The 18,609-nt window shown below is 40.7% G+C and overlaps 2 protein-coding genes across 4 annotated transcripts; one reads left to right on the top strand and one right to left on the bottom strand.

Moving 5' to 3' along the window:
- Positions 1-2,549: 2,549 nt before the first annotated feature.
- On the top strand, positions 2,550-12,699 carry tyms (thymidylate synthetase). Of its 2 annotated transcripts, XM_028969535.1 has the most exons (8): positions 2,550-2,950; positions 10,427-10,505; positions 10,580-10,653; positions 11,129-11,303; positions 11,381-11,482; positions 11,850-12,025; positions 12,105-12,176; positions 12,447-12,699. In XM_028969535.1, the coding sequence occupies exons 1-8, from the start codon at positions 2,903-2,905 to the stop codon at positions 12,582-12,584; spliced, it is 864 nt and encodes a 287-aa protein (XP_028825368.1). In that variant the 5' UTR covers positions 2,550-2,902; the 3' UTR covers positions 12,585-12,699. The 2 variants fall into 2 exon arrangements, with proteins under 2 accessions (XP_028825368.1, XP_028825367.1); XM_028969534.1 differs by lacking the exon at positions 2,550-2,950 and having other exon boundaries at positions 8,568-10,505.
- On the bottom strand, positions 12,176-17,865 carry enosf1 (enolase superfamily member 1). 2 transcript variants are annotated; one of them, XM_028969532.1, is made up of 15 exons: positions 17,709-17,865; positions 17,532-17,634; positions 17,284-17,399; positions 17,127-17,213; positions 17,016-17,042; positions 16,181-16,253; positions 16,060-16,098; positions 15,836-15,918; positions 15,565-15,687; positions 14,925-15,059; positions 14,182-14,223; positions 13,974-14,103; positions 13,800-13,899; positions 13,643-13,724; positions 12,176-12,987 (listed from the first exon to the last, which is right to left on the bottom strand). In XM_028969532.1, the coding sequence occupies exons 1-15, from the start codon at positions 17,790-17,792 to the stop codon at positions 12,898-12,900; spliced, it is 1,314 nt and encodes a 437-aa protein (XP_028825365.1). In that variant the 5' UTR covers positions 17,793-17,865; the 3' UTR covers positions 12,176-12,897. The 2 variants fall into 2 exon arrangements, with proteins under 2 accessions (XP_028825365.1, XP_028825366.1); XM_028969533.1 differs by lacking the exons at positions 17,016-17,042; positions 17,127-17,213; positions 17,284-17,399; positions 17,532-17,634; positions 17,709-17,865 and adding an exon at positions 16,624-16,755.
- Between the last annotated feature and the right edge of the window lie 744 nt (positions 17,866-18,609).

Here is an 18,609-nt window from a genome sequence, read left to right as displayed (position 1 = left end):
ACTCGTTGTTGCATTTGATTTACACATAACTCATGTACAGGGAGTGCAGAATTATTAGGCAAATGAGTATTTTGTCCACATCATCCTCTTCATGCATGTTGTCTTACTCCAAGCTGTATAGGTTCGAAAGCCTACTACCAATTAAGCATATTAGGTGATGTGCATCTCTGTAATGAGAAGGGGTGTGGTCTAATGACATCAACACCCTATATCAGGTGTGCATAATCAGGTGTGCACAATCCTTTCCTTTGGCAAAATGGGTCAAAATAAGGACTTGACAGGCTCAGAAAAGTCAAAAATAGTGAGATATCTTGCAGAGGGATGCAGCACTCTTAAAATTGCAAAGCTTCTGAAGCGTGATCATCAAACAATCAAGCGTTTCATTCAAAATAGTCAACAGGGTCGCAAGAAGCGTGTGGAAAAACCAAGGCGCAAAATAACTGCCCATGAACTGAGAAAAGTCAAGCGTGCAGCTGCCAAGATGCCACTTGCCACCAGTTTGGCCATATTTCAAAGCTGCAACATCACTGGAGTGCCCAAAAGCACAAGGTGTGCAATACTCAGAGACATGGCCAAGGTAAGAAAGGCTGAAAGACGACCACCACTGAACAAGACACACAAGCTGAAACGTCAAGACTGGGCCAAGAAATATCTCAAGACTGATTTTTCTAAGGTTTTATGGACTGATGAAAGGAGAGTGAGTCTTGATGGGCCAGATGGATGGGCCCGTGGCTGGATTGGTAAAGGGCAGAGAGCTCCAGTCCGACTCAGACGCCAGCAAGGTGGAGGTGGAGTACTGGTTTGGGCTGGTATCATCAAAGATGAGCTTGTGGGGCCTTTTCGGGTTGAGGATGGAGTCAAGCTCAACTCCCAGTCCTACTGCCAGTTTCTGGAAGACATCTTCTTCAAGCAGTGGTACAGGAAGAAGTCTGCATCCTTCAAGAAAAACATGATTTTCATGCAGGACAATGCTCCATCACACGCGTCCAAGTACTCCACAGCGTGGCTGGCAAGAAAGGGTATAAAAGAAGAAAAACTAATGACATGGCCTCCTTGTTCACATGATCTGAACCCCATTGAGAACCTGTGGTCCATCATCAAATGTGAGATTTACAAGGAGGGAAACAGTACACCTCTCTGAACAGTGTCTGGGAGGCTGTGGTTGCTGCTGCACGCAATGTTGATGGTGAACAGATCAAAACACCGACAGAATCCATGGATGGCAGGCTTTTGAGTGTCCTTGCAAAGAAAGGTGGCTATATTGGCCGCTGATTTGTTTTTGAATGTCAGAAAGGTATATTTGTGAATGTGGAGATGTTATATTGGTTTCACTGGTAAAAATAAATAATTGAAATGGGTATATATTTGTTTTTTGTTAAGTTGCCTAATAATTATGCACAGTAATAGTCACATGCACACACAGATATCCCCCTAAAATAGCTAAAAATAAAAACAAACTAAAAACTTCTTCCAAAAACATTCAGCTTTGATATTTTTGGGGTTCATTGAGAACATGGTTGTTGTTCAATAATAAAATTATTCCTCAAAAATACAACTTGCTTAATAATTCTGCACTCCCTTTTTTTTGGATAATAAAGTCTGCTGTTTCCCACCTTGAATTGGGCTACAGCCAGTAACATAAAGTCAAAGCCACTTATTTACTTCCTTGTGTGTGTGCTAACATATTTCTTTTTAACTCATTTAAATGTGTATATCAACAATATTAAATTAAAACTAGCTTTAAATAGCGTAAATTAATTCTGTACTCCTAAAACATTGAAATGCAATTAAATTCAAATGCAAAAAATCAGGTGGTGCTAGTAGGCTAGTGTCACATTCCCCTCTAGCTCAGGTGAAAAATGGAGGACGCAGGTTGAAGAAATAACAATGTGTATTTTATTTGAACTCAAAAAACAAAATGAAAGAACTGAAATGTCCTTGCGTGAAGTGCCACGCCTCTCTTCTAGAAGCCGGGTTGTGGGATCTTCCGCGAGGCCCTCGGCGAGAGCCAAAGATCGCTCTTGTCTTGCCCAGGCTTCGAACCGGCGTGGCTGAGCTGTATTGAGCCTAGAGGGGAGAGTTGAGTTCCAGTCCTTCTGTGGGGTTCACTGTCAATTGCCGTTAAGGACAGCATGCAGTGCAGCAACGAACTCTGGTTGTGTGAGGGAGACCAAACGCAGGACTAAAGGGACCGGCTGGTTATAAAGAGGAGTGGACAGACCCATTACCGCTAAACTAACCAATCACCGATCAGAAGTCATTACCCCGCTAAGCACCCGTGATTACCACCACTTACCTGTGATGAAGAACAGGTGGGAATAATCAGGGTATTTATGCTTGCCCATTATATTTACATTTACATTTACATTTACATTTACGGCATTTGGCAGATGCCCTTATCCAGAGCGACTTACAACGTGCTTTCAAGTTACCATCGATGAAGAGATCAATTCCGGTTCACTAGGACCCCAACTATGAATACATCTATTTTATTCACTCTGTTGTAGATTCTGTACACAAAGTTCGACAACAAGAAAATTACAATTTAATCTAAATATTCTTTAAAGAGGAAGGTCTTGAGCTGTCGTTTGAAGCTGTCGTTATATAACTGTCGTTATATAACATCCTTTACCTTCTCCTCATCTTTATGTATATATATATATGTATCCTGCACCCGAGTGGTGTATTTGCTTTTGTGTTGAATAATTCAGTGTATGTGATATGTGTGTATTTCAGGGAAGCACCTCAGTTTAAAGGGTAAGTTTATGTCCAAACATCAGCATGGTGTCACCCTGCAGATACCCCTGCACCATCCCTTACCCACTCTCTTCTTTGTCTGTCTCTATGTGTGTGTAGATATAGGAGGTTTAATATTTTAGGAACAAACACTAAAGCCCTGAACATGACTGAAAGCATGAATGGAGGCTTTGTGGCTGACTTCAGACATTTGGTGAGTGCAAATCAAAAAGAAAAGATATTCGTTCCTTTTGCCTCTTTGTTTGTGAAGCATAAATGGTGCCATGATGTTTGCAGTTTAAAAACAGACAGTAAAGCTCAACAATAAAATTATTTCAAATCAAATCAAAGCAGCTAATAACTTTAAGATTCCAGTACCAGACAACAGTGATGTTCAGTCTACTTTACAAATCTTAAGAAAAAACGATGTACAATTCAATTTTGACTATCCAAAATGTAAATTCCAGATATCTTTAATTGAATTGTGACTAATCAAAAGTCTAATTGTAGATATCTATAATAGAATTTTGACTAGTCATAATTCCAGTTAAAGATATATCTAATTAAACACATCTAAATTATATCTTACATATATATTTGGATGGCTCAATGCAAGATATTAGTAGTCAAAACTCAATTGTAAATGTTTACAATTAGACTTTTGACCAGTCAAAAGCACATTGCAGATATCTGAAATGTGAATTCCGTCTATTTAATAAATGCTAAAATGGTACAGTGAGGTAGTTTTAGATGTCTAAAGTGACTAGCCAGAAATACCACGCAATGAAATCTGTGACATCATTACAGATATCCGAGAATCAAGTGCTCGAACCCAGAGCTGAAAGTGGCCATGGCGTCATTGATAAAATACTGAGAATGTGCCATGAACTTGAAAGAGCACATGAGAATGTGCTCTACTCAGAATTCAATTGCGGTTATCTTATCTAATTTTGTCTGGTCACATTGTAATTTTTACTAGTCAAAATGTAATTTTAGATATCTAAAATACAATTACGGATAGTCGACTTCAGCCGTGTATAGTAAAACAGCATCTGTACATTTCTTCACAGGATATCTATAATGTCTTTGGAGTTATTAGAAGAGATATTTGACTAGTCACAAGTCAAATTCTAGATATCAAAGATATGACAAGTAATATATAACTTTGTGACATCCAAATGTAAAAATAAAATATCATTTAGATGTGTTTGATTAGAAATATCTTTAACTGGAATTAAATGATATTAAAGATATCTACAATTTGACTTTTGCAATGAAAGATATTTGGAATTCACATTTCAGATAGTCACAATTAAATTGTAGATATCTTAAAATAGTCTTTCCATTCAAGTCAATGGGATATCTAAAATGACACTTTTGACTAGGCAGAAGTATATATGATATATCATGATCATCATATACATACATATATAATCACACAAAGCATTCATATTTGACAAGCAAGGCTAAAATATTATAAGGCTATGGATGCCATGAGAGTCGAACTTCCCATCACTAGTTCCGGGGAATGAAGCTGTCACTCAAATACCTGCTGGCCAATGAGTCAAAATAAAAAAGAGCAAGATTTAAGCAAAATCACATGTTGTCAAAATTGCAATCTCTTATTTTACATTTTCATTTAATATTAGGAAAGTTTCGTTTCAAAATGTTGCCACAAATCTGATTCTTAGAGATCCGTCCCGAATCTGTGGATGCCACGGTCTGTTTTTTTTTGGAAACGTGACCGAATCAGAATTAATAATTCACACGATTGGGATAGTGCTCCCTGAATGACAGTAATGAGAAAATCCACCGGTCAAATACACCTTATTCGTTCATATGAGAGGAAGGGGGATACTATGAGGGGCCGTTTAGGAAAAATTTCTGACTTTTGTTACACAAATGCATGTGAAACACGTACACACACATGTATGAAACTGACAACCATGCATTTATACTACTGAAAACTCACACACACACATATGAAACACTCACACAGATATAGGTGAAAAGGACATACACACACATAAGGCTGCAACTAACGATTATTTAATAATCGATTAATCTGTCGATTTATTATTTTTTGATTAATCGTAGAATCGGATAAATAAAAAAAAATGAAAAGCATTCATTTCCAACCCTTTATTTAAAAACAAAGTCTTTAGAAAGTGCACAAACATGTTGCTCCTTGAGCTGTTATAATAATAATAAAAATAAAATAAAAATTGACTAACACAAAAAACATACACATGTATGCTTTACATCTGCCAAATATAGACTTTTTTTTTTTTAAATAAAGTGCCACCTGAGCTGCCAGAACAATAAATAATTTATAAAAAAATAAAGAACAATTCAAATCAGAAAATTTAACAGGATTTGTTTGAATGTCAGAACTTGTTCTCTACACCACACTGCAGATGCACACACCCGCAGACGCGCACACACTCACACACTCACAAACTCTCACACTGACACACACACATACTGCAAAAAATGCTTTTCTAACTTAGTAGTTTTGTCCTGATTTCAGTCCAAATCTCTAAAAAATCTTAAATCAAGATACATTTACTAGACACATGAAATAGCATAAGAAATGATGTCTTCTTTTCTGATAAAACATCTTAAAATTAAGTGATTGTTTAAAACAAGCAAAATTATCTGCCAATGGGGTAAGAAAACTAATCTTAATGATATATTATCTCAAACAGAAGTTTTAAGCACACTAAATTTTCCCATGCCATTTTTCTTGTCTAGTAATCTTGATTTAAGATTTTTTAGATATTTGGACTGGAAACGAGACATAATTACTAGGTAAGAAAAGCTTTTTTGCAGTGTAGCTATACATGACAACAGATTGAAAAATGAATGGTCCAAAAAAGTCTAGTGAATAAAAACATGTCTTTAGTCTTTTAATGCAAAGTAACTATAGCACCCCTGCTTTACTACTGTTATTAATGTGCTAATGCTAACTTGTCATGCTTGTCAAGCTGGATGACGGGTAAACATTTACATTTACAGCATTTATCAAACGCCCTTATCCAGAGCGACTTACAATCAGTAGTTACAGGGACAGTCCCCCTGGAGCAACTTAGGGTTAAGTGTCTTGCTCAGGGACACAATAGGCGGAGACGCAGAGAACAGTTCGAACGCTGTTTCAGCCCCCCTCCACACCTGTAGGTGGCGCTGTAAGTCCCCGTCTAGTTCTCCTCCGCGGCGAGTTAAACACCAGCACCAGGGACATTACGTTCCTCACTTCAAAACGGAACAAAAGTAGGATTCTGTAGTGACCTGCTGCTGAACTCCCTTCTTCCTCCTCAAACACTCCAACATGTTTGCGTTTCAGGTGCAGGATCATTGCCGTGGTGCTCCCGTGCCGTGCCATGTTGCTTTTGCATATTTTCGCGCAGATTTCTCTGCCTCCGCCATGTTTCTGTCCTCTACCTCCGCTTGTTTTTTTTTTTTTTTTTTGCTCCGCGCTGTCTATGAGGCGCCAAACTCTGCTAGCATCTGTGCGCGAGAGAGACCGAGTGTGTTCACTCCGCTCCGCGCTTAAATAAAGTTTTTTTTTTTTAATAATCAAACGTCTCCGTGTCGCGCGACATAACGAGTCGATTAGGAAATTCGTTGCCAACTCCTTTAGTAATCGATTTTTATCAATTCAATCGATTCGTTGTTGCAGCCCTACACACACACATGAATTGCTCACACAAATGAAATGCTCACACAGATACTGGTGAAATGGATGCACACACACATATGAAACACTCACACAGATACTGGTGAAATGGATGCATACACACATGAAACACTCACACAGATACTGGTGAAAAAGCCCATATAATGTGTTAAGCCACAGCGCGCCTACTATGAATATTCAAATCTTTTTCATTTGTTTTTTACTCATTCCTGGGAGTTTTGTGCCAATTAATACATAATATAGTTCTTCACTGATACACTGCGATGAAAGAGAAGGGAGAGCGGTGTTGCTACCCGGTTGGACTGTGCATGCTCAAAATCTAATTACCGATATGAATCTGGTCGCCACACAGGAAACCATAGAACCGTCTTCCGAAATGTTTTCACTTACACAAATATGTGAAAAGCTTCACAGATGCTATATGGGGCAGTGGTGACCTAGCGGTTAAGGAAGTGGCCCCGTAATCAGAAGGTTGCCGCCCCCACACACTGCTCCCTGGGGGCAGGGGACACATTTCACTTTATATGGCCGTTTAACACACAGTTTAAGTTTAATTTTTGTTTGTTACATAAGAGTTCATTTCACCTGTAACTGTGTGAGCTTTCCATATGTTTGTGTGTCCTTTTCACCTGTATCTGTTTGAGCGTTTCATATATGTGTGTCCTTTTCACCTGTGTAAAACTGTGTAGAATGGAATAAAAGACTATGTCTCTACACACAAAAGCACTGTATTAAAAACCACTCCAACCTGATGTTACCTGGCAGAAAGGGGAATGGCACAATAGAGGTTAAAATATGAAAAGTTTCTAATTTATTAACACCAGTGAATTATTATTGCAGTTACACATGAATAGTATGTGAAAAAAATGTACCAATGAAACCAAAGTGAAAAGAGAGAGGAAAGGCAGAAAAAGAGAGAGAAAAGCCTGTATCTGTTTGAGCGTTTTATATGTGTGTGTGTGTGTCCTTTTCACCTGTATCTGTGTGAGCATTTCATATGTGTGTGCGAGTTTTCAGTAGTATAAATGCATGCTTGTCAGTTTCATATGTGAATGTGTATGTGTTTGTGTAACAAAAGTCTGAAATATTTCCTAAACAGCCCCTCATACACTGCCATTATTTCACATTCAAAATATATACACCCACATCCACAATGTCTGATAAAAAAACAATAAAAGTACAGCCCAATAATTCATGCATTTAGATTTTTTGTCTGTCTGTCTGTGTGCAAAATAACTCAAAAATTTTTGGGCAGCATGGGTATTAGGACTGTGATAAGCTGATTAACTTTTGGTGGTGATCCGGAACACCATCTGGAATAATATAAATTAAAGGCTAATTATAAGACCTGACATATTACTATTACTATTATAAAAATAATTATTAGACCCACAATATCGTGTTGGTCTAAAATTACCATAAATCATGCATTTGGGCTTACAAAATGAGTTACAAAACTAAGAGCACTGATAAGGCCTAACTTGTCAGGAATATAACATGCTAGGAAATTGTTAAGTGCTGGACAAATTATTATTATTTTTTTTTTGTGTGTGTGTTAGTGTTAGACTCATTTGAAATACGTTTTAAACAAGTGGGTTTTCATCTGCTTCTTAAAGGTGGTAGTAGTCTTGGCTAGTCGAATGGAGCAAGTTGTCGATTGGGTTCGGAGACCCTGTGAAGAGGGAATCTTCAGTCTCATTTAATTTGCAGATCTGAGAGGGCGTGCAGGAGTGTAGCTAGCTAGTAGTGTGTTGATATAAGAGGGTGCACTTCCATTTACAGCCCTATAGGTAAGCATCAAGGATTTAAACTCAATGCGAGCAGCTACTGGGAGCCAGTGGAGAGAGGTGAGAAGAGGGGTTACATGGGTGTGTTTTGGCTGATTGAAGATGAGGCGGGCTGCCAAATTTTGGACCGTCTGGAGTGATTTTATGGTGACTGCAGAAGCTCTAGCCAGTAGGAAGTTACAATATTTGAATTTAGAGATGACCATTCCCTGGATGAGGAGCTGCGTAGCCTGTTGTGAGAGAAAAGGCCTAATCTTGCGAATGTTGTAGAGAGTGAACCTGCAGGATCTGGAGATCGCAGCAAAATGATGGTTCAGACTCAGTTTGTCATCAATCCAAACTCCAAGGCTTTTTGCAGACGTTGTAGGTGTTAACAGTAGTGAGCCAATTTGAATTGAGAGGTTTTGCTGAGGGGAGTTTTTGCCCAGAAAGGGCGAAAATATAACAAAATATAACAAAAAGGAAGGTCATACAATACAATTACATAACCATAACCCTAGAGTGTCCCTGGTCCAAATAAGAGAGCACGCACGAATGAGAGCACGCAATCCTCAGTTTACATTTATCAGGTTTGTCAGTTAGAAGTCAGATGTGTCATAAAGTGGTCCCACTTTCCTGGGGGCTCTGAGTTTGTGTCCCTTAGTCTGGTCACTCATGTCTCACTCTTGCCTCACTCATTAAAGTTCTCCATTCTTGTAGTGTTGGGCTCATAGTTGATTTCCAGTGTCTCAATATAATTCTTGCAGCTGAAGTTGTTCCGAGCATCAGGACTGAATATGTATCCTTTGACAGTGTTGGTGTTTCTGTCCTATCCCCCAGAAGGCATAAATGTGGGGACATTGGCCGGATCTCCCCCACCCATGTCTCCATGAACCCTACTATACTTTGCCAGAAGGGGCTGACCATAGTACATTCCCATATCAAATGCAAAAGCATGCCCACCTTCTTTTTACATTTCCAACATTTATTGCTATTTATCAATCCAATCTTGAAAAGCCTACATGGGGTCCAATAGTATCAATGTAGAAATTTATATTGAATAAATTTACTCTAGACTTACTTAATGTATTTGCCATTATCACTCAAGATCTTTACCCTTGTGTCTTCATCTATTTCACAATTGAGATCTCTTTGCCAGACTATTCTCATGTTGTCTCATGAGTTATTGTAGAATGTAGATGCCTTATGATTAATATTTACATGTACAGCATTTATCAGAGTGACTTACAATCAGTAGTTACAGGGACAGTCCCCCTGGGGAGGTTTAAGTGTCTTGCTCAGGGACACAATGGTAGTAAGTGGGATTCGAACATGGGTCTTCTTCTGGTTCATAGGCGAGTGTGTTACCCACTATGCTACTACCAGCCACAATATTAGTTGTGTTTTGAAAATAATCAACTATTGGATTACCTTGTTGATCTTATTGAAATATTCTAGTTATACAGTATCTAATCTGTATATATTTCCAGAAATCTCCCTTTTCCTGAAAATTATTTTTTTTGGGTTAACTTTGTGAATTATTTAAAAATGCCTTCTTTATAAAGATCATTTATGGTGTGAATTCCATTATTTACCCAATTTTTCTAGATCTCTCACTAACTTGTGTAGTACTTGTAAATTTGCAATATCTGTAATATTAATAACAATAGCAGTCGCACAAACATTCCACTGCATATCATTCCGTGTAATTTGAATTTAAATTGAAGTGGGTGGCTAGGTCAGGTTTTACTGCGTTGAAAGTTATTCATTCAAACACTTCAGCTGACTCACAGCTGTCGATTTGACAATACTGACACAAGTGACTCGGATCAGTTTAGTTACGTCACCCAGGCCAGTTTCAACATGAATCCATCATAGCGTAACGGGGTTCTGGCCGCACTCATTCATTTTAAAGCACTTTTTGGCAGTTTCATGAAGCCTGTAAAGTGAGCTATTGAACTTTTGTTAACAGCAAAACAACTTTGTGTTGTAGCACGTGTCTAAAGCACGTGACTGGCCGCGGTCTTCTGATTGGCTGTGAAAATTGGCGGGAGTAGCTGAATTCCTCCATCGGGGCGCTGGGTATCATTTCTGCGAGAAAATGCCCGCTACCACGGACGTGTGTGCAGGGAGCGCCGCCGAGTCGGACGCGGCGGCGAAGAACGGCTGCTTCGGGTTCTTCAGCGATGAACGCGGCTATTTGTCACAGGTCCGGTTCGTTTTGCAGAGCGGCGTCCGTAAGAGTGACCGGACCGGAACCGGGGTCCTCTCCCTGTTCGGCCTACAGGCGCGCTACAGCCTCCGAGGTGATTCTGCCGCGACCTGTCTTTTTACGCAGCGATGACCTTGTCATTTACGCAGCGCCTTTATTTCTACTCAGACCAGTTCCCGCTGCTGACCACCAAACGAGTGTTCTGGAAGGGCATTTTAGAGGAGCTTCTCTGGTTCATCAAGGTTGGTACCGTAAGAACTGCCAGCGGTTTTGGGTTCGTTCAGTAAATTAGTACTATATATTCCATGGTAACTCCTATTACATTTCTATTTGACCTTTTCGATATAAAATAGCGTTGAGTTGAAATACCCATTACATAATTTAGGTATATTACGCGTTATAATCCTTAGTTGCGTTTTGTTCCTTGTTTTTACTGCATAGATGAGTTTTCCGTGAGCTGGGCCTTCACAGACCGAACTGAATCTCCTCGTTTTTTGATTGGCGCTTTTTCTCGGCACCAAGCAGCCTTGAATAATAACGCTCAACCAATAGAAACACAGCGTCGAAGCAGGTTAACCACGCCCACGTGTTAAGCCCGCGAAACTGTTTAAATAAGATGTTTACACCGTTCCGGGCATTTCCAGTTATGCATTATAATCCACAGCAGCAGTAAGTCTTTTCAATGGGAAGGCTTGAAACATGTTTGTTTTACTCCAGGGCTCCACGAATGCGAAGGAGCTTTCAGAACGGGGTGTCAAGATCTGGGATGCAAATGGTTCCCGGACGTTTCTGGATCAGAGTGGCTTTACAGAGCGAGAGGAGGGTGACTTGGGTCCAGTGTATGGCTTCCAGTGGAGACACTTTGGGGCCACTTACACTGACATGCACGCAGGTCAGTCACACTTCGCAGTGTTGTCCCTCATCGTGAGTAGGGGGAGGATTATTTTTTTTTTAATATTTTTTTTACAGATTATACATGCCAGGGTGTTGACCAGCTGCAGCTGGTCATTGATGCCATTAAGAAGAACCCAGAGGACCGCAGGATCATCATGTGTGCTTGGAACCCCAAAGGTAACCCTACCCACAATGTCTGCGGACAGGTTGCGGATACGGATTTAAAAATGACTGGAATTACATACAGAATGTGCAAAACAAGAGCTATGTACATGATCACAGGTATGTGGAGGGCAGGCAAAAACACCACTGCAGGTATCTGCTGCCTGGGCCAAATGGAAATCTGTCAAATTAATACCAAATTCCATCCACACAAGGCCAGCAGTGATCATCTGCGTTAGGAGTAAAACTGCTCAATTTCTTCCTGGTACATTTTAGCAACAACATGCTCTTGTAACAGGACACAGTGTGTATAAGTGTATAGAACTGATTATAAAGTCTGCTGGAGTGGATGAGGTCTGTGATTCCTTCTGCCTTTTCCCAGACCTCCCATTAATGGCGCTGCCCCCATGCCACGCCCTGTGCCAGTTTTATGTTTCTGAGGGCGAACTGTCATGCCAGCTTTACCAACGCTCTGGTGACATGGGTTTGGGTGTCCCCTTCAACATTGCCAGCTATGCCCTGCTCACCTACATGATAGCCCACATCACTGGGCTCAAGGTGCTTCAGTTCTGTTTTCTTCTTCTTCTTTTTTTTTTTTTTTTTTGCAGTGGTATTAATTTTGTGTTCTTTCCTGTAGCCTGGTGATTTTGTACATACTCTAGGAGATGCCCACATTTACACCAATCATATTGAGCCTCTGAGAGAACAGGTAGGTAGCTTTTTTTATTGAACAGAAGACAGATATAAATGTTTTGTATTTCTGTATCCATAAATGTTTTTTTGTAAAATCATATCCACAAAAATATGGAACATTTTATTCAAGTGGACTGCTTCCTGTCATTTTGTGGATCTGTCGGAAAAACAATCCACAAATGTGTGTTATTTGTGGGTAACTATTTGTAGCACACAGGAGACAAAGTTCAATAACAGTTTCCACAGGCTGGAAACTTCATGTGGATTTTTATTTTTTTTTTGCCAGCTGAAAAGAGAACCCAGGCCCTTCCCTAAACTGAAGATCTGTCGGGCTGTGGACCGCATTGATGATTTTCGTGCTGAAGATTTTGAGATCTGTGATTATGACCCTTATCCTGCCATAAAAATGCAGATGGCGGTTTAATACAAAAAGAATGTTGATAATGCAGATTTAATGCTGTGCTTTAGTTTTATGTGACTTTGTAAATATTTACACTTTTTATTTGTTTTAATGATTTTTCAATAAAATAATTAGTCAAGGTTTGGGGATTGCTTAATTTATTTACTTGTTAGTAACATTGTTTTTAATAAGAAATGTGTTTTAATAAGAAAGTGTGAATTAAAAAGAAAATTGAATAAATGAATAACCCCTGATTCTGTTTTAAATGAACCTATTAAACCACAAACCTTACAATGATTTAAAGTGTTAGTCCAAAAGTACTTCGACATGTTTCTGTTTACTGTGGTATCTTCTTCCACACCTCCCCTTGAGGAAACTGGTGTTTCTCTACTGAATCCTCAAGCATCTCTGTTGAGTATCCAGGGTCCTGATTGAAACAGGAAAAATAGTGATTTTCTCTCTTTCTGTGAACTGTCACCCAGATGATTTAAGATAAGACAAGATTGTAAATTCCCCTGCTGTGGATTCAGTCAAAACACACCAATCATTTAAAGTACTGTACTACATAGTACAACTCCAATTCTGGAAAAGTTGGGACAAAAAAAAAATAATCATAAGCTAATATTTTATACACAACATAACCAGTCAAAATCCCATTTAAGGCTGTTTTCATAGTCCTGAAGGTTTATGCTGAACACTTCAGTCATTATATTATTCACTCATGTTAATGAGCATCTCATGAAGTGGCTTTTGATGATAATAGTGAACAGAGCAGACCTGATGGGTCTTTGAAACATACTTAACTTCCTCCCACTACAAGAAAATATGTTTCTTGCATTGGATTCTTCAAAATGGCCTTCTTAGTCTCCATGACCACAACAGAGCAGTTGAGTCCAAACATTTGACCAATAGTGTTCAAGCATGAAATTTATCAGAGGGACATAACTGCTGAAGCTAGTGGGCTCTTCAAATGGACCAACATCAAATAAAATAACAAAATTTTATTTGAATCTGTATGCAAATTAGTTAAATAGTTTAATCCTATACATGCTTTTTGGGTTTCTTTGGTCCAGGTGACTCACCTGAGGGGGCATGTAGTGGGCATTTCTTATCACAGTAGGACTCTTAAAGTGCTCATGGAGGTGATTGACATATTCACACATCCTGCAACAGAAACGCAGCTCATAACACAGGCCATGGGCTGTACTGTCCACACCATGGACTGGATTCGCCACTGACCTGTTGTCAAGGCTAGCAGACACACAGATGTAATCAAACAAAATCAGGTGCTGAACAAGCTCACACAGTCCAACACCTCCGGCATGGGGACACACGGGGACTATACAACAGAACAAAGGTTATCCACATGTACACACGTTTATTCGTGTAGTCAAAATAAGGCTAGTGTCTCACCCTTGAACTTGCAAGCCATGAGTAGAATGGCAAGGTTTTCATTAATGCTCCCGACTCGGCAGCTGTCAATCTGAACAAACTGAAGTGCAGATGCCTGGAGAAACTGCTTAAACATTACCCGGTTCTGGCACTGCAGCAGAAACAGATGTGCATCAAGATAAGATGTGAACAGAACCTGGTGGAAAAGGTCTGCTGAGAGGAAACTCACTTGTTCTCCTGTGGCCACGCCAATATGCAGTGGTGCCAGAGCCTGAAACACACAGACAGACGAGTGCTGTGATGATGATGTCAAAGTAAACTTTGTTGTCATCAAAGCTACAATACATCCAGAAAGTATTCACAGCACATCACCTTTTCCACATTTTGTTATGTTACAGCCTTATTCCATAATGGATATTCCATAAATGATTTTTACACATAATGAACATAAGAACAAAAAAGAGAGAGAAATCACATGTATATAAGTATTCACAGCCTTTGCTCAATTACAATTGGCAGGAATTACACGCTCAAGTCTTTTTTAATGGCCAGTTTGGCCCATTCCTCTTTGCAGCACCTCTCAAGCTCCATCAGGTTGGATGGGAAGCGTTGGTGCACAACCATGTTAAGATCTCTCCAATGAAAGATTGGGGGGGAATCTTGACTGATTAAAAAATACAACCATACACAGGCCCACTACATGTGTATGTTTTGCAGCACCTCACAAATCTATTAAAAATATAATAATATGTATAATATAATATATATTTGTTGTGCATTACATGGCAATTGATTACATGGGCAAAATTTTTTCAGAAACTGAAAAAGAAAAAATTATTTGGCAAACAGGACACTTATCCAACACCAGGGGTCTATATTGTCATACGCCAAATTATTTATAGATTCATTTCTTATTCGTTTTTTATAGATTGGGTTAGAGCATCCATGCAAACACCACAGAGATACATTGACCTTGGAGATGGCAGCGTGGCCAAGGATATCATCAGGTGAGGTAGGCTCCTCGATCCACAGTGGTCTGAACTCAGACAGTCTGGTCACCCATTCCACAGCCTCACCGACGTCCCACCTCTGGTTGGCATCTATCATCTGAAGTTATTCCATAAGAAGTTATTTTACATTGCAGTACTCGATGTCTTTTTACTTCATTAAGGTGATGCAAAGTAAAAAATTTCATTGGACTCAATCCAAAAGTGGAAGAACGGCTGAATTATTCAGCATTTTCACAATTTATTGGCTGCAGCAACTAAAAAAACAGTATGTAAGTTCACAGACATACTGTTTTGTTTAATGAGTAAGAGAAAATGCAGTTGTATTAATGTCTGTCGAATACAGAACTCACTGCGAACTTTTTCTCAGGTCAAAAAAAGCATGTTGTCTGGGGGGGTGGGGCGTGCCCCACTATTTGAGAAGCTCTGATTTAAATCAATTTGCAATATCACTCAGATAAAATCTCAATTTTCTTTCTTTTTTTTTTTTTTTTTTAATCAGCCTTACTGGGGCACCTGAAAGACATCACCTGCTTGTTCCTAGAACTTTGCTAGTTTGGTCATGGTAATGTTCTCAGGCAGACAATCTTTTTATTCAGATTTACCAGCATGTTGTTGGGTCCAATCATCTGGCGAATCAAGCGGCATCTGCGGATGTCATCCTGTAGGTCTGCACCCACCTTCACTTTAAACTTGGTCCAGCCTTCAGCCAGTGCTTCAGAGCACAGCTGCACACACACACACACACACACACTGCTGCTTCATGTTTCATAATGTTCATTACATCCCAGGTGTGTGTGTGTGTGTGTGTGTGTGTGTGTGTGTGTGTGTGTGTGAGCGAGAGAGAGAAAGAGAGAGATAGTGTCCAACTCTAACCTCCTGGAGCTGCTGGTCGGAGTAGCCCAGCCAGGCACAGGAAGTTGTGTAGGCTGGATATCCCTCCCTCAGCATCTGCTCCTCTGCAGACCAAGCACCACACTCATGGTCAAAGAGTGTGTCAGTGTGTATTTAACATTTATCTTTCAAATATTTGAGTATATTTGAATTTCTGTATATATTTTAGATGTGCATTTTGAATGACAGAACAGAAAAGTGAGGACCTCGCTTCTTTTTTCCTTCCTGAGCCTCCAGCAAGATTTCTGTGAGACAAAGGAAAATAATGACGAGTTCTGGAAAAACAAGCAAACACACACACACACATGCACACACAATGATACTTACCCAAGGCCTCCTTTTCTGTGAGGGCATCAGTGATGTACCTGAAGTCGATGCATGAGATCAGTTGCTTTGGATCCTTCAACACATAATCAGCAAGGAATCCAGTCATGTCCGAGCCGACTGACAGCAGTTCATACAGCACTGTGCAAAAGTCTTAGGCACCAATACAAGCCAAAGAAAACAAAACCACTCTGTATGTAAGTTACATTGCTCCAATACCATAATTCCCTTCTGTTCATGAAACGATGACATGATGTGTGTAGAGAAACAGACTCTGCTCTCCTATTGGTTCCTGAGCAGACATACAATATCGTTCTCAATCTGTAAATGTTTGCTGGTAGGAGACAATTTGTTGGTTTACAGAGTTGGGTGCTGACATACGTGGAACATGGCCTTTTTTTGTTTGCTGTTCATTTGTTTTACATGTGGACTGTTGTTAGTCCTACTGTTAATACAGCCGACGGGGTATGCTGTGATGAACAAACAGGTGGAGGTAGTTCCTTCTGGATTAGGTCTCGTCTGAATAAGGAAAGGTTTCCACTGTCACTTTCTTTATTCCTCTGTTGTGAATATTTGGTGTAATACTGTGGTCTACACCCCAGAACTGAACTCTGCTAACATTGGGAGCCAGCCACCAGTTCTTCTGGCACATCTCTACAACATAAGCATTATTCACACTTTCAGCTTTTCATCATTATTATTTGTGTTTTACACTTTTAGATAGTCCCTCCCTCAACTATTTCAGAGTTACTGTTAGGAAGACTTCAATACAACCTAAAACTTTTGCACAGTACATATATCAATATATCAAATGAATATTCATGGTAAGTGGGCTTACCATGTCTACTAGAAGCTTCCAGACTGGCTGCAGTGGAGCAGAAGACAAACAGTCATATCACACACCACCGTCCATCATCAGTAAATCCCCGCTGACCTGGCCTGACCTCACCTTGCCCTCTGCCCTTGCCCACATGTCCCAGACTGCATTCAGCACTGCTGCAGTGGCCAGCTGGATGACACCTTTCTCTGGTCCCACCTAACACGCATAACACACACACACATTACACACACACTGTGACGGTCACAGTTCCATCTTGAGAACTCACCCATCTCATCTGGCCATCGCTGGTCAGCAGGCGGTAGAATCCGCGAAAATCACTCACGATCTCCTGCAAGGTCTTCCCCACCACCAGGGCAGAGAGGGCTTGGACTGCACACACAACTGCACACAAGGACACACAGCGAAATCACTCAGGAACTGTAACCCGATTCCTTCACGGAAGTCACGTGCATAACCAGCTACTCCAGCTGCAACAAACTTGGCACAAAATTTTTTTAAAAAAGGTAAAGGTACCAATCTCTGTCCCCTTCCCCACGGTAAAGGTAAGCCCGAATCCACGTAGGTCGGAGTCCGTGTCGATGACGACATACGCCACGGAGTAGTCCGGGTCTGTGTGCTGCAGGTGGGACAGGAGATCAGAAACTCGGACCCGGCGCACAAAACCCTGCCCGCGGCCCCCGAGCCCTTTACCATCGCATCCGAGCCGTGCTGCTCCCGCGACGTGGGGAAGCGCACGTCCTGGACGCTCACTTGCACGATTCTCGCCGCCTGCATGGTGGCCGTAGCGCTGTGGGACCGCGGTGCGCGCTCCCGAGCGAGCGCGGGAGCGCGCGTCAGTCACGTGAAGCCCACGTTCTTTTGTTTGTTTGTTTTTTTTTTTTTGTATCAATGTACCGTCACACAAAACAACATGACACCCACGACACGAAACCCTCTAGTGGCAGCGGCGTGGTCTTCTGCTGCAGCTTGACATGTCTTCACAATGCCGGGTGCAGCTATTACATGAGAATATAGCTGAAAACAACTGGAAGCAAATCGTTTTACCCAAATGTACAAACTTATTTCTACAAACACAGCCACTGGTACGCTGCAGGCGACAAACTCATTTATACAGACCTAAAGGTTGAGCAAATGAAATGTATTTACAAGTTCATAATCTAAACAGAAAGAATAAATGTGACATATATTTATAAAGACAGTCACAGCAGTCGTTGCTGAATACAATAATTCAATGTTAAATGTTAGAGCGCTAAAACATTGAAAAATTGTCACGTCACACAGCACCACCCAGTGCACCCAGTGAAATGTGTCCTCTGCTTTTAAACGTCACCCTTGGTGGGCAGTGGGCACCCATGACAGGCGCCCGGGGAGCAGTGTGTGGGGACGGTGCTTTGCTCAGCGGCACCTTGGCGGATCGGGATTCGAACCTACAAGTTTTCGATTACGGGTCCGCTTCCACCCGCTAGGCCACCATCATGTCACCTGCCTCAGGCGTGTACACTGTCTTCCACCAGAGGGCGCAGCAGTTCCTTTGTTAAACGGTGTCTGCGTTAAACGTAATTACAGAGGACCAGGACAGAAATGTGAAGGG

Source organism: Denticeps clupeoides, chromosome 2 (genome assembly GCF_900700375.1).
Source record: "Denticeps clupeoides chromosome 2, fDenClu1.1, whole genome shotgun sequence".
Taxonomy (NCBI): domain Eukaryota; kingdom Metazoa; phylum Chordata; class Actinopteri; order Clupeiformes; family Denticipitidae; genus Denticeps; species Denticeps clupeoides.
This window is presented reverse-complemented; position numbering and strand designations above follow the sequence as displayed.